This window comes from Agelaius phoeniceus (assembly GCF_051311805.1).
Source record: "Agelaius phoeniceus isolate bAgePho1 chromosome W unlocalized genomic scaffold, bAgePho1.hap1 SUPER_W_unloc_2, whole genome shotgun sequence".
In the NCBI taxonomy this organism is placed as follows: Eukaryota; Metazoa; Chordata; class Aves; order Passeriformes; family Icteridae; genus Agelaius; species Agelaius phoeniceus.
Genome location: NW_027509867.1, coordinates 3,212,178 through 3,227,405, shown reverse-complemented (window position 1 = coordinate 3,227,405; position 15,228 = coordinate 3,212,178). Strand labels below are relative to the sequence as shown.

At 52.8% G+C, this 15,228-nt stretch overlaps 1 protein-coding gene across 1 annotated transcript; it reads right to left on the bottom strand.

Moving 5' to 3' along the window:
• Nucleotides 1–262: 262 nt before the first annotated feature.
• LOC143692657 (olfactory receptor 5G9-like) lies at nucleotides 263–11,026 on the bottom strand. The gene is made up of 3 exons (XM_077172906.1): nucleotides 10,975–11,026; nucleotides 785–873; nucleotides 263–418 (listed from the first exon to the last, which is right to left on the bottom strand). The coding sequence occupies exons 1-3, from the start codon at nucleotides 11,024–11,026 to the stop codon at nucleotides 263–265; spliced, it is 297 nt and encodes a 98-aa protein (XP_077029021.1).
• Nucleotides 11,027–15,228: the final 4,202 nt, after the last annotated feature.

Sequence of the window (15,228 nt, the reverse complement as noted above, 5' to 3'; positions counted from 1 at the left end):
AAGGGCATCTCTGCAGAAAACTCTGCTGGGAGAGATCCTTTAGTTCATTTAAAGCCACCAAGAGCATAATCCCTCATTGACACAATCTCTGGCCACAGGGAAGGTGGAGAGAAACAAAATGAGAAATGGAACAAACAATTACATTTATTTGTAGATAATATGAAAAAACTAAAAAAAAGAAAAAGAACTTCCAAAATGAAACCAACAAGAAGTATGAAAGATTAATTTTATTACAAGTGATATGCAGAAATTGGCCAGCAGTTTAATGTTTCCGAAACCATTCAGAGATCGTTCTCCACACTGCAGCTTTGAGCTCCTGGTTCCTCAGGCTGTAGATGAGGGGGTTCAGGGCTGGAAGCACCACCGAATACAAAACTGACAGGGCTAGATTCAGGGATGGAGAGGAGATAGAGGGGGGCTTTAGGTGAGCAAAGATAATAGTGCTGAGGAACAGGGAGACCACAGCCAGGTGAGGGAGGCAGGTGGAAAAGGCTTTGTGCCGTCCCTGCTCAGAGGGGATCCTCAGCACAGCCCTGAAGATCTGCACATAGGAGAAAACAATGAACATGAAACAACCAAGTGCAAAAAAGGCACTTACAGCAAGAAGCCCAAATTCCCTGAGGTAGGATTTTGAACAGGAAAGCTTGAGGATCTGTGGGATTTCACAGAAGAACTGGCCCAGGGCATTGCCATGGCACAGGGGCAGGGAAAATGTATTGGCCGTGTGCATGAGAGCATTGAGAAAGGCACTGGCCCAGGCAGCTGCTGCCATGTGGGCACAAACTCTGCTGCCCAGGAGGGTCCCGTAGTGCAGGGGTTTGCAGATGGACACGTAGCGGTCGTAGCACATGATGGTCAGGAGGAAATACTCTGCTGAGAGGAAGACCAGAAAGAAAAAGAGCTGAGCAGCACATGCAGTGTAGGAGATGTTGCTGGTGTCCCAGAGGGAATTGTGCATGGCTTTGGGGACAGTGGTGCAGATGGAGCCCAGGTCAGCGAGGGCCAGGTTGAGCAGGAAGAAGAACATGGGCGTGTGCAGGTGGTGGCCGCAGGCTACGGCGCTGATGATGAGGCCGTTGCCCAGGAGGGCAGCCAGGGAGATGCCCAGCAAGAGGCAGAAGTGCAGGAGCTGCAGCTGCTGCGTGTCTGCCAATGCCAGCAGCAGGAAGTGCCTGATGCAGCTGCTGTTGGACATTTGCTGTGCCTTGGCATGGGGATCTGTAAGAAAAGTAATCATGGAATAGTTGGGTGTGGAGAGGACTTGAAATATCCCAGCACAGCCTGGGGGCACTTTCCCCCCACTGCCTGCCCAGGGCTCTGCTGCCTGGAGCTGTCCCTGCCAGCAGCTGCTTCCCTGTGCCCAGGGCTGGGCCCTGCCAGTGCTGCCAGAGCCCAGCCCAGCCCTGGGGGCTCAGCTCTGCCCTGCAGAGCCCTCCCAGCTCAGGCACTGCCCAGGGGCAGCTCTGGCTCTGCAGGCTCTGATGGCAACATCAGAGGAAACCTGAGGAGGCTGGAAAAGTGACACTGATGCTGCCTCTAAAGGGGCTCTGTTCTGATTTCTGTCATTGCCTGCTTTATTCAGATCAGAGAGAAATTTTTTTTTTTCCACCTGAACTCAGCGATGAATATCTATGTGCAGTTTCCCATACAGGCAACCCAGAGCAGTAAAATAAAAAGCAGGATTTTCCCTTTTATGCAGCCCCTGCCTTGCTGTGCTCCCTGTATAATCTACCTGAAAATGTTCTGCAGTTAAATGCCATGCTGGGAGCACTCCTGAACAATGCAGCATCCTCCCCACACAAGGAGAACACTTCCAAGCCTCACCAGCTGTCTCCTGCCACCCAGATCTTGTCCCCCAGGGCTGGGAGCAGCTGCCAGGGCTGGCTGAGAGCTGTCCCTGGCAGGCAGCAGAGTCCCTGCCCCAGCACAGCGCCCTGGGCTGCAGGACCCTGCTCTGCAGGACAGCCCTGGGCACCCCTGGCTGCTCTGCACAAGAGACAAGCAGAGAATGTACTCACAGGCTCTGCAGGCATTGGCATGTTCCAGCTGCAGGAGATGGCTCCAGGAGCTGCAGCTGCATTGTCCTGCAGCCAGAGGTTCCTGTGCCAAGGGCTGGCAGTGATTGTGCCCCAGGTACTTCTCAGCCCCTTCCCAGCCCTGACTGATTGAAGCTCTCTGTGCCTCTGGGCTGTGCCCAGGCTGGCTGCAGGCAGTGCCCCAGCCCTGCTGGGCTGGCAGGAGAGCTGCTCATCCAGAGAAATGTGCTTTTGAAGCTCTTCTTGGTGACCAGGAGCTGCCTCTGGGCCAGGAGCCCAGCCCAGCTCAGCAGCACAGACACAGCACAAGGACTTTAATCAGCCTCTGGGCCTTTGTGCTCAGGCCCTGAACATCAGTCCCTGAGAGGCAGCTGAGGAAACCTCTCCAGAACTCCAAGGCAGAATCCAACTCCAAACTTTCTTGGACTTTTAATGGGTCCCAGAGAGGGACAGGACTGAGCAAGTGTCCCCAGGCCCCAGGCAGAGCAGAGAACTGCAGGCAGTGATGACAGGTGGGGACAAAGAGAAGCCAAGTCTTGGTGTCCTGGGGCACAGCAGGGTCTGTGCCAGCAAGGGCTGGGAGGAGACACCTTGTCCTGAGGCCCTGGGGCCTCCTGGCACAGCCCCAGCCAGGCTGGGCACTGTCAGCCCCTTGTGCTGCCCTCAGCATCCCCCCCTAGCCCACATCCCAGTGGCCTCAAGGATCTGCTGCAAGGAGTCCCTGGGGAGCCTTGCTCAGCAATGGCCCTGGGGGCTCCTTCATGCTCCCTGCAGGGACTGCAGCTTTTTCAAAGGACTTGGAGTTTGGCTTTGGCCTTGGAGTCTCTGAGAGGTTTGTGCAATCATGGCCTCCAATTATCTGCTGTAATTAGTCCCTGGAGAGGCTTTGTCAGTAACAACACTCAGTGTGCTCATTAATGCTTCAAGGGACTTCAGTTATTTCAGGTACTTGGTGTTTCCCTTTTGATAGAGACTCTGTGAGAGGTTTGTGCAATCATGCCCCAATTATCTGCTTTAATGAGTCCCTGGAGAGCTTTGTACTGACACTCAGTGGGGCTCATTAATGCCTTGAGATACTCAAGGTTTTTAAGGTACTTTATGGATTTAAGAATTTTTTAGGTACTTTCAAGGATTTTCCTTCCCACACTGAGTCTCTGAGAGGTTCTTGTGCCATCCTGGCCTCCAATTCTCTCCTCCATGGAGTCCATGAGGAGCCTGTGTTGGGTATCTTCCCCCTTTCTCTTTTACAACAATGATGGAACTGAAAGAATTTTGTAAGACTTTCTAAAAGCATCCAAATAAACATGGGACAATTAACAATGCAACAACAACCACTAAGGGAATTATTAGTCCTGTTTTAGCTAGACATCATCCAACCCTTTAGTCCCTTGGATTGGAAGAGTTTATTGACCCAGTCTTTGTTTTCCACTTGAAGCTTCTTGAACCCTTCCTTCAGTACCTGAATGCTCTTGTGGATTGACTCGCTGTGGCTGGAGAGGTTCATGCAGCACATGCCCTCAGAGTCTACACAGCCATGCCCATGTGCCCAGAGTCAAAACTCTATCGCTGTTCTGCAAGGTGGCGTGTCTGATGGTCTCTGTGTCTGAGAGCAGCCACTCAATGTGAGGGAGGCAGCTTTGGTTTGCTTACTTAACAGACACCCAGGATGGTCTGATTGCCCTAAAGCTTTAGCTGCAGTCACCCAAGGTAGTCCAAATTGGGGGTGCTACCATCCAGTACCTGGATTAAAGCTTGCAAAGCCATCTCTTTGATATCATTCAATACTTCTCTGGTGATACCTGCTGCTTGATCATCTGGTAGGCTGTGTTGTCCTTCTCCAGCTAGATGGCTGATTGTCAATTCTGTCCTTGCCTCATTATTAGCATAGTCTGCTATTAATTGATTTAGTAAACACTTCCATCCCCCTTCCCACAGGGTGTATTCTGTAGGTGACAACCACCTGGGCATAATATATTTTAAATCATAGGGATTTAAGACATGTGCTGTAAACATGGCCCTCATTAGGCCATTAAAACAAGGTAAGTCCCTCCTATGGTCTTTAGCTGCCCCACACAGATCCTTGATTTCCCCGTAAACCAATGGCTGATAGATGGGATTCTGCCCCCTTCTTTCATAACGTCCCAGGGCAATGAGAAGTTTCGAGGTTATTTGCCAGTCTCCTTCCTTAACTGGAGGCATGGCCCAGGGTGGAGAGGATGATTGACAGTGGGGGCGTGACCCGCAGTTGTGGGGGTGGAGTCTGGAGGTTCGTTCAGGGCGAAAGAGAAGGCTGTGGTAGCAGGAAGTGGAGGAGCCAAGATGGAGGGAGGATGGTTGGGCTCCCGAGCCACATTCGGGCTCCTTCTGTCTTGAGTCTCCAGGGCATGATGCTCCAAGACAGCGTGGCCATTGCCATCTTGGACCATTGTGGAAGGTCTGAGAAAGGCAGGTTTGAGGGGAGATCCCGAGTTAGGAGTGACCAACGGATCGAGTTTTCAGCACGCTGCTTGCTGGTGAAGGGTCTCAAGGATGGTGTGGAAAATAGGGAGCATGCAGGGTGCAATGCAGTCCCTTTTGATTGAAACGTTGTACAATTTAACTCCCAATGAGTCCCAAAATTCAGTGGTATGGATTTCATGAGCAGTGGCGTCTGGAAAATTTTTAATGATCCACCTCATGATTGATTTTAATTCGTTCTTTGAAAATATTATGTCATGATCAGTGAGAATTAACTTAAAGCATCCATATATGTTCCTTTCTAATTTGGACATCTGGCTTCCCATTTTTTTCTTTCTCCACCTTAGGGGGAAGAGCCACCAGAACACCCCAAATCAGTTATGGGATGCGGGTGCATAGTGTAAAAACACAGAGGCAAAAAGGGCAGTAAATGTCTTGCATTTCCCCAAACCCACCTGCAATCCTATGCAGGTGAAACCATCGTTGTCCCTGCCGATCCTGGGCAAGGTCCCTCAAAGCAACGATGAATCCACTGGGCCCGGCACAATCGAAAATCCCGGGGAGCACTGGCCTATCCATCAGCTAACCCCAGCTGACGTGACTGACACAGGGAGCCCTGAGTGTCATGGTCCCTGTTTGGGTGCCAAATGTCACAGTGAGGGTGGCTGTGACAAACCTCTCTGGTTCCCTGACTTCAGGGCGAGGGTGGAAAATGAAAAGCAGCAGGATCAATGGAGTTGCTTAAAAGGAACTTTAATAACACAGGGCGAAAAACAATAAACATGTAGAAGTTGAGAACAGTATGAGGGACAGGATCCAAAGAACCGAGACAAAAGGGAAGCAACAATATGTACACTTGGGGGTAGAACACTCTAGAACAATAGCCATAGAGGGGATACAAGTAACCAATAGGGGAGTAGAACTTGGACAAGTTAGCACAGCAACACTAAAGGCTTATGGGGGAACTCTCAACCTCACCCTAAGTTAAACAAATGATTCCCAGGGCTTGAAACTCATGCCCAATTCTTTTGGGGTAAAATCTGGCTGACTCGGAGTTACAGCTGGGCTAACTCCCACACTGCTGCTTTGCTCTGGCCCCTTGGGACCATGTGGCCCAGCAGAGCCACAATGTTGTCCTTGGTTCCATGAGGCTCCACAGTGTCACAATGGTCCCTTGGTTCCACAGGGCCCTGCAGTGTCATAATGGCTCCATTCTTCCATGAGGCCCTCAGGTGTCATAATGGCCCCTTGGTTACACAAGTCCTTAAGGAACTTGAAGGTCTCCATGGTTCCACAAGGCCCCACAGTGTCATGATGGTCTATTGGTTCCATGAAGCCTTGCTGTGTCCAATGGCCACTTGATTCGATTGCGGCCCAGTAGTGCAACAATCATTCCCTTGGTTCCACAAGTTCCCATAGTGTCACAACGGCCCCTTCCTTCCATGAGGCCCCACAGTGTCACAATGCTCTCCATGATTCCATGGGGCCTTGCAATGCCACAATGCTCTCCATGGATCCACAGTGCCCTGCAGGATCACAACGGCCCTTTGGCTCCACGAGGCCCTGAAATGCAGCAATGGCCTCTTGGTTCCACAAAGCCCTGCTGCTTCACACTGGCCCCTTGGGACCATGCGGCCCAGCAGAGCCACAAAGATGTCCTTGGTTCCACGAGGCCCCACAGTGTCACAGTGGCCCCTTGGATCCATGGTACCCTGCAGGGTCACAATGTTCCCCTTGGTTCCACAAGTTCCTACAGTGTAACAGGTTCCACAAGGGCCTGCAGGGTCACCATGGCCCATTGGTTCCACAATGCCCTGCAGTGTCACAATGGTCTCCATAGGAAGGAAACAAGTGAGCCCCAGTGGTGCAGGGGCAGATGAGAGGCAGTCACCCGAGGCCAAGGCTGGCCAGACTTGACTGTATTGGCAGATTCTTTCTGGGAATAACCCTTGGATATAGAGAATTTTAGATACAGAATCCCAATTTTGGCCACATGAGCCGAGACAAGAAAGACAGTTCTTTCCCATAGGAATAAAAGCAGGGAGCCCCAGTGCTTCACGGCCAGATGGGAAGTGGCCCTTGACATGCCAAATTCAGTGGGACCTGTCAGACAGCCCCCAGGAGGCCAAACCAGGCAGACCTGTTCCATGTTCCGTTGATTTCATAGGTCTCCACACTGTCACAATGGTCTCCTTGATTCCATCAGCTCTGGCAATGTCACAATGGCTTCTTGGTTTCATGAGCCCAAACAGAGTCACAAGAGTCCATTGGCCCCATGCAGCCCCGCTGTGAAACAATGGCTCCTTGTTTCTATTTTAAATCAATCACAATCAAACCACAGTTTATCATTGATCCTTGCTTCCATAGGGGCCATGATTTGCACAATGGTCTCCTTGATTCCATGTTTCCTGGATTCCACAGTCTCACCATCGTTTCCTTGGATCTCCATTGTCACAAGTGAGCCATGGCTCCATGAGGTTCCGTAGTGTCACCGTGGTGGCTGTCAGAGGCTGGATGAGATCCATGTCCCGAGACACCTTGGGATGCTCGGAATGCCCGTCTGGGGCCAGGGCCGGGTCAGGCCTTGGTTTGTGGTGGGGCAGAGCCCCGCCCCCAGCCCTGGCCTGGCAGAGCTGTCAATCACACAGCAGGGGGGTGGTGCTAACCCAGCTCTGATTGGCCCAGCTGTCAATCAATCACACACTGGCAGCTGCTGCCTACCCTGGCTCTGATTGGACAAGCAACTGGCAGTCCCACCCCAGGGGCGGGGCCATGAAGGCCCAGGGGGTTAAAAGCCGGAGCACGAGGCCGGCCCAGGGTCTGGCTCCTGCCTTCTGCTGGGGTTCCTCTGTTGGTGATGCTGGAACCTGAGCAGTTGGTACCCATGTGCATGCCTTTCTACGGATCTTCTGTCTTTCTCTTGTTCCCTATTTCTTCTCCTTCTAATCCTAGTTACCTGGAACATTTTTGGGTAACTTGACATGTTAAGGGTTAAAGGATTTTACATTAAATGTGTGGGAATCCAGGGCACAGGAATATTTCTCTGTCTGCTCTCAGGCATCCTGTCCCCCAGAGAAACACTGCCTTTAACCTTCACCCATGGAGAGGACTTTCAGGACTTTGAGACAGATTAGAATTGACCAAAGTGTAAAATAGGTAATACAGAGTACTATACTATGTCCCTTGGGTGAGAAATTTAGGTTTTAGGATTTTTAGTATGGTCTAGATAGGAAGCAAGATGCAGGAATTGGGTTGTAGTCCCTGTCTTCTTCACCTACTCCATTTTCTGCAGTGTTGGTGGCACAGGGTGATTGGCCAAGGAAAGCACAGTGCAGAGGTTATGTGGACAGTCAAGGGATGAGTTATTGGTCGATAAGTAGAAATAATGTAGGTTTTAAGAATTAATTGGATGAGAAAACTTTAAAAGATCTTGAAACTGTACATTTTAGGGCCATTTTGAGGTGTTTCCCCAGCGTGCTGAGCCTGGTGTCACAGCAATGCAAAACTTTAGATAAGATAACCATAAACAAGAAGCTGAAGTCTGAAAAAGTCCCGTGCGTCTCCTTTTACCTGGCACAGAACTGCTACTGGAGGGTTTCCCTCATCCATGGAGCCCCCAGAAAGGCCCAACATAAAACAAACCTCAATGACTGGTGCCCCAACAATGTTTGTAATAAGTTGGCTTTTTTCCATAAAGTTGTTTACTGAAGGGAGTTCTCTTACTTGGCCAATCATTTGAAATGTGTTGATTAAATGACCAATGATGTCCACCTGTAGAAAACCAAGATATAAAAGAAGAGGAATAAAAAAAATGGGTGGCTTTTAGCCCTTAGCCTTCTGATCTGGGTCTGTGTCATCTCTGATTCAATGGTGAAATCTGGGGATCTGTGGGGGCTATTGGGGATCCTTTCTGCACCTCGTGACCCAACAGGAGCTTCTCTAATAAACTTTACCTGAAGCTCCCATTGTGCCCATGGCAGGAACCCCTGTGAGTGTCTGGGCCATCCTGGCTCTTTGGCGGCCTGAGGACTCCTGGGATGTCACCGTGGAGCCCCTGTGAGTGCCTGTGACAGATGGGTGCCTTTGCAGCCCAAGGTGCCCTGGGATGTCACCATGGGATGGCTGTGACTACCTCGGACCACAGGGCTCTTTACCATCCCAGAAAGCCCTGGGAGGTCTCCATGGAGCCCCTGTCTCTGCCTGTGACATTCCAGCTCTGGAACAGCCTGGAGACTCTTGCAAAGTCCCCATGGAACCCCTCTGAGGGCCTGTGACAAATCTGATCCTTAGCAGGCAACCATCACCGGCCTCCTGTTGCTATGGTCAGTTTCCATGGAAACCATCACCAGGACGCTGCTGCTATGGTCAGTTTCCATGGCAACCATTACCAGCCCCCTGTTACTATGCTCAGTCCCTTGGCAGCTCCATGGAGACCCCATGCCAGGGGTGGTTGCCATGGACACCAGCTCAGCCCTGCAGCCAGAGCCTGTTGCCATGGCAACCATTGGCAGCCCCATCCCGAGGCCCATGGGATCCCAGAAGCACAGAATTGGCTGAGCTGGGAGGGACCCATCAGGATCCTCCAGTCCAACTGCTGGCGCTGCACAGGACACCCCAACAATGCCAGCCTGGGCCTGGCAGCGCTGGCCAAACGCTGCTGCAGCTCAGAGAGCCCTGGAGCTGGGACCCTTCCCTGGGGAGCCTGGCCAGGGCCCCAGCAGCCTCTGGCCAAAAACCTTTCCCTGACATCCAAGCTGAGCCTGCCCCGACTCAGCTGCAGCCGCTCCCTCCACTCCTGTCCCTGGGCACCAGAGGGAAGAGGTTCCCACAGCCCCAGCCAGGGACCCGCTCCCAAGGCTGCTGCCATGGCCACCAGGGCTGCCACCAACAGGGATGCTCGGTTTCCACGGGCCGGGTTCAGGAATGGGATTCCCCAATTTCCTGCTCCCGCTAAACCGCGCTGCCCTCGTTGCCCTCCCGCCTCCCATGGAAAGCACAAAAGGCAAAGATCCCGGGCTGGGATAAGAACAATTTATTGGGAACAGCAACCAGATAAGGAACAAACAGGAATAAAAAGGATATTGTCAACAGAAAGGATAAGAAAAAGGATTTACAGGGAAAACTACAACATCAACAACTGTCTCTGCCTGGCCACATATTTCATCCTGTCTGGAAAGGACACCCTTCTCCTCTGGGAGAGAGTGTCCCTTTCCTCCCCCTGGCAATGAACTGAGGTGGGAGTGAATGTACTGACATGGCCATGGCCAGACCCTCACGTTCTTCCATCTCACATCATGTCATTGGCAGGGGCAGGAAAAGAGGCAGGTGTTTCCCAGCATGGATCAGAGGGAACATGGATCACCAGGGCTCTTCCCAATGTGTGTTCTCCCATGGGGGATGAAGCTGGAGTGGTGCATGAAGCTGTTCCTGCAATCGAGGGACTTGCAGGGCTTCATTTACTGGTGACTCCGTTGGTGTCTGGTCAAGCTAGAGCTGCTGGTGAAGCTCTTCCCACACTGGGGACACTCGTAGGGCCTCTCCCCAGTGTGGATGTGCTGGTGGGTGAGGAGGGTGGAGTTGCGCTTGAAGCTCTTCCGGCAGTCAGGGCAAAGGAAGAGCCTCTCCTGGGTGTGAATCCGCTGGTGTCTGGCGAGATCAGAGCTGGTCTGAAACCTCTTCTGACACTGGGGACACTCATAGGGCCTCTCCCCTGTATGGATGCACTGGTGCCTGATGAGGTGGGATTTGTGCTTGAAACCCTTCCCACAGTCTGGGCAGAGGAAGGGCCTCTCCTCTGAGTGAATTCGCTCATGCAGGTGGAGACTGGAGCTTGTCTGAAACCTCCTCTGACACTGGGAGCACTCGTAGGGCCTCTCCCCAGTGTGGATGCGTTGGTGGATGATGAGGGCAGAGCTGCAGCTGAAGCCCTTCCCACACTCCCCACACTCGTAGGGCCATTCCCCAGTGTGGATCATCTGGTGGCTGATCAGGGTGCTGCTCTGCCTGAAGCTCTTCCCACACTCCAAGCACTTGTGGGGCTTCTCCCCATCATGAAGCTGCTCATGGGCCACCAGCTCCGAGCTCTTGCTGAAGCTCTGTCCACCTTCCTGGCTCAGGGTGGGTCTTTCCTCCTCAGAGCACACTGGGCTGGGTTTGGAGCCCCTCCTTCTGTGGGATATCTGGGGCTTTTCCTCCACGTTGGAATTCTGCACCGTGGAGCCACTCAAAATGGCCTCATCCATGAGTTTCTGCTGTGGGGATTTGTCCTCCCTGGTCTCCATCCTCAGCTCCTTCCCTGGGGGAGGAAGGCCAAGGAGAGGATGGGATTTGCCTCCGTGCCAGGGGGAAGGGGAAGGAGATCCCTCCAGTGCATCCCCAGCAGGACGGGGTTGGCAGCAGGGTTGTCCTGCAGCCGGGGGCTGTGCTGGGCTGGGAGATGGAGCAGGAGAGAGGGGGAAAGGGGCACTGACTTCCTCCTCACCTACCTCGTTATCCCAGGGCTCCTTCCTCTTCCTTGCAGCCTCCTCCTCCATCCAGTCAAGGTTTGGGGATGGGAAATCCTGTTCTGGGAACCAAACAAAGGGTGCACACATCGTCTTTTTACAGGATTTAAGGCAAACCGGGGGGAGAGTTTAAACCAGAATTACAATTTAATAAGAAAATTACAATCAAGGCAATGATGCAGAAACACTGCCTTAAACTGACAGTCAGGATATAACCTGACACCCTGTTGCTGGTCAGGGTGGTGGCAGCAGTCCCATTAAATGGTGGCTGCAGTCCTGTGGGAGTGATGAACGTGATTCTGTCCAAGCAGTGATCCTGTAGAAGGGTCTGGTCTTCCTCTGGAGGTCCAGTGGTGGTTCTGGAGCTCTTGTCCTCTGGGAATCCAGTAGGCAAGCTGCTCCTGGTGTTGCAAGGCTCAGCTTATATCCAGGTAGGAATGCTTGGATCCTCCCCCTGGGCGGAGCATCCCACAATGGGAGGATGGAATTTGATCAGTCCTGCAGTGACACTCAATGGCCCATTCCCAGAAGATATCTCCCCTGGAGGGCGTTATCAGGGCTGAGTCATGGAAGAGATCAAGAACACTGCCCCACCTGTTTATAGCAGTTGATGAAGATGGGCATTGAAAACATGCATTTGGTTCCATCTTACATTGCAGCCTGGAACACTGGGGGAATCCCTGCTCAGGGGGTGAACACCACCCCCCTTACCCAAACTGGCTCAGGTGTGAAACCCCCACCCCAGGAAGGCCACACACACAGGGGACAATGTCACACTTGCCCTGCCCCAGGGGAGGTCTCTGTCCCTCTCACTCCCCTGCTGTCCCTCCCTTTTCTCTTTCTTTACATCTCTCTCTCTACATCACATTTACTGTTCAATTAAATCCACTTTGGATTTGGTCTCATTAGCACCTTAACTGGGGCAGAGGCATCTCTCTAACAATTCGCGTAACCAGACTGCGACATTATTTTGGCACAGTGAGTTCAGGGCACTGTTCTCTGACCCCCACGTGCCTTTGACAACAGCACGGTTCCCTACTCTGAGGAGGTTGTGGTTCTCTCTGGAGGAACTCTTGGAAACTTGGAAACAGTCCCTCCTTCCTCCTGGGGAACTTATGGGAGAACTGATGAGGAAAATGGCTGTTGTTGGTGGCCAGTGAAAAAGAAAATATTTTGTTGTCCTTCCTTGAAAAGTTTCTTAAAATCACTGGAGGAGAGTGAGCAAATGATACCAGCGAGACTGACAAGGTTCATTTACTCCAGGGTGAGGAACACAAGGCTGCTGAAAGTCCCACAAGAAGCCCAGCTCTAGTAGATCAATTCCCAAATAACTCCAGCCAGGGGTCTCCGGGAGGATTTTTTTGGAGAGTGTTCGGAGCCGGCAGATCCCGGACTCGAGCCCCGGGTATCTCCGGGCTCCCTAAGAGGAGCTTTTTCGGGGGCAGAGGAGCCGCGATCGCCCCTCGGGAGGGTCCCGGGGGTCCATGTGGGGATGGCCCGGTACCGACGGGGCGGGACATTGGTTTTGGGGATCCCCGTGAGAGCCGGGGCTGTGGAACGGGGGACCCCCGGGGCGGGGAGAGGGGAAGGGGCGATACCGGAGCTGGGGCACCCCCGGCAGCCCGGAGATGAGGCGGGGACGGGACCCCCTGGCTCTGACAGGGGCGCATCCTGGGGTGACTTCATGATGCTCGTGCCCCATCGGTCCGTTTAGCCCAGAAATGAGTTCTGCACCTTTAAGGCTGGTTCTGAGAGCCAAGGGGAGGAGGAAGAAGCTGCAGTTTGTTTTCAGACACTGCACTCACTCTTCCACATTCCGGCTCCTGGATGGACAGAGGGTGGGACAGAGCTCTCCTTTGCTTTTAGTCAGTTTTTAGCTCTCTGAGGCAGAGAAGTTCCCTGGACTGTGGTTTTTCTTTTTCTTTGGAGCTGTTTAAACCTGCTCTGGACTGAACACCCAGAACACCACCAGCAGCTCCCGCCTGTGGACCACCGGGCTGAGCCTGGGCCTCGGCATTTCCAATACAGGCGGGACTGATAAGAGACTGATAAGAGACTGATAAGATACTGAGTGAGCCGAGCTACAGCCCAAGGAAGGACTTTCAGAGTTTCTCATCTATTTTGGAGCAGCTGGAGGTTTATTACTTAATATTGTTCAATTTTTGTGCTGGTGAATGCTTTGCCTGTTTAATAAAGCATTTTTTTCCACTTTTCTAAAAGGAAATATTTTCCCGAACTGGCTGAGGGTGGGGCTGCTGAATCTGCATTCTACAGGAAACTCCTTTTGGGGGTTTTCAACCAAATTTGCCCTAAAGCAGAATAGGGTGGTGGGAAGAGGGGGGAACCCCAAGTGGCTGGATTGAGGGGAGGCTGGAGAGGGGGACCCTGGGACCCCAAAATCCACCTGCATCCCTTAGCAGGACCCTGGAGAGGGGGGATCCCCAGGACCCATGGGATCCCCAACAGCCCAGAGACAGGGCACCACCAGAACCCCAGAGGGATGAGACTGGAAATGGGACACTCCTTGTGGCTTTTTTTTATTCACTCTTGATTTTTGGAGGTTTTTATGGACATCAGGTGACTTCTAGAAATGGACTTGTGTGGGAGGAATCCCCAACCCAAGGCATTCACACCTTTTTTTTCCCCAAAACAGGATTTTCCCCAAACCTTCCCACAGTGACATCCCCTCCTGTCCTGCTCTGAGTGAGCTCAGTCCCAAACCTGACCCTGATCCTGGTCACAATCTCACTCCATGTTCAGACACACTCACAGTTCTGTATTTAATCCCATCCCAGTCCCAGACTCGTCTAGCCCCAGACCCAATCCCAACCCCAGCCCTAAAGCCAATCCCATGTCTAGCCTTAACCCCAATCCCAGCTCTAATCCAAATCTCAGCCCCAACTCCAAGCCCAGCCCCAATTCCAGCCCCTTCCTAAATCCTCAGCCCCAAACCAAATCCCGGGTTCAGCCCTTCTGGGGGTTTTGGGGTGTCTCTGTCCCTGTGACCCCGATGATGTTTGGGTGGGGTCCCAGCAGGGCTGAGAGGGACAGAGACACCCCCGGCCTCGCCAGGGGTGAGAAGGTGGCAGAGCCCCCCAGCCCCGAGCAGCCTCAGCGGTGAGAGGGACACAGAGCCCCTGGTGCCCAGCCCTGCACAGGCATTGCCTGAGGCCAGAGGGATGGAGACCCCCCGAGCATCCCCCAGGGCCAGGGGACAGAGAGCCCCGAGCATCCCCTGGGCTGAGAGGGACAGAGACTGCCCCGAGCACCCCCTGGCACAGGGGAGAGAGGGAGGGAGACCCCCCAGGCATTCCCTGGGTGAGAATGATGGAGACCCCTGGGGAATGGCCTGGGGTGACAGGGACAGGGACAGCCCTGGGGAATGGCCTGGGGTGACAGGGACAGGGACACCCCCTGGGGAATGGCCTGGGCTGACAGGGACAGGGACACCCCTGGGGAATGGCCTGGGGTGACAGGGACAGGGACAGCCCCCCCAAGCCCCTCCCAAGCATCCCCCAGGGCAAGAGGCACAGAGACCCCTTGAGCATCCCCTGGGCATTGGAAAAAATCAACTTGGCAGAAATCAAACTTAGCTCTGCATAAATCACTTTGATGAATATTTGATTTTCCCACAAGTCACATGTGATGAAAACACAAAGAAATCCCAAACATGAATAAACTGACAATAGAAGCAATCTGTGGCAGTTCCTGGTTTTATCCGTTCCTGCACAGCTCCAGCTCAGCTTCTGGCAGCTTCCAATAAAAGAAAAGTAGAAATTCAGCCAAATACTGATTATGAAAAGGAAGGAGAAGCTCTGTGTAGCTGTCACAAAGGTGACAGGGACAAAGAGACAAATTATTCCTACATTTGGCAAAGCCCCCAAGCCTGGGAATTCAGAAGTAATTTGGGAATTTTGCTACTTGAGCTGGGCTTCTTGTGGGACTTTCAGCAGCAGCAGGGAGCTGGTGATGGTTGCCATGGAAACCAACCATAGCAACAGGGAGCTGGTGATGGTTGCCATGGAAACTGACCATAGTAGCAGGGGGCTGGTGATGGTTGCCTGCTGAGGATCAGATTTGTCACAGGCCCTCAGAGGGGTCCCATGGGCACTTTCCAAGAGTCTCCAGGCTGTTCCAGAGCTGGAACGTCACAGGCAGAGACAGGGGCTCCATGGAGACCTCCCAGGCCTTTCTGGGGATGGTAAAGAGCCCTGTGGTCAGAGGCAGTCACA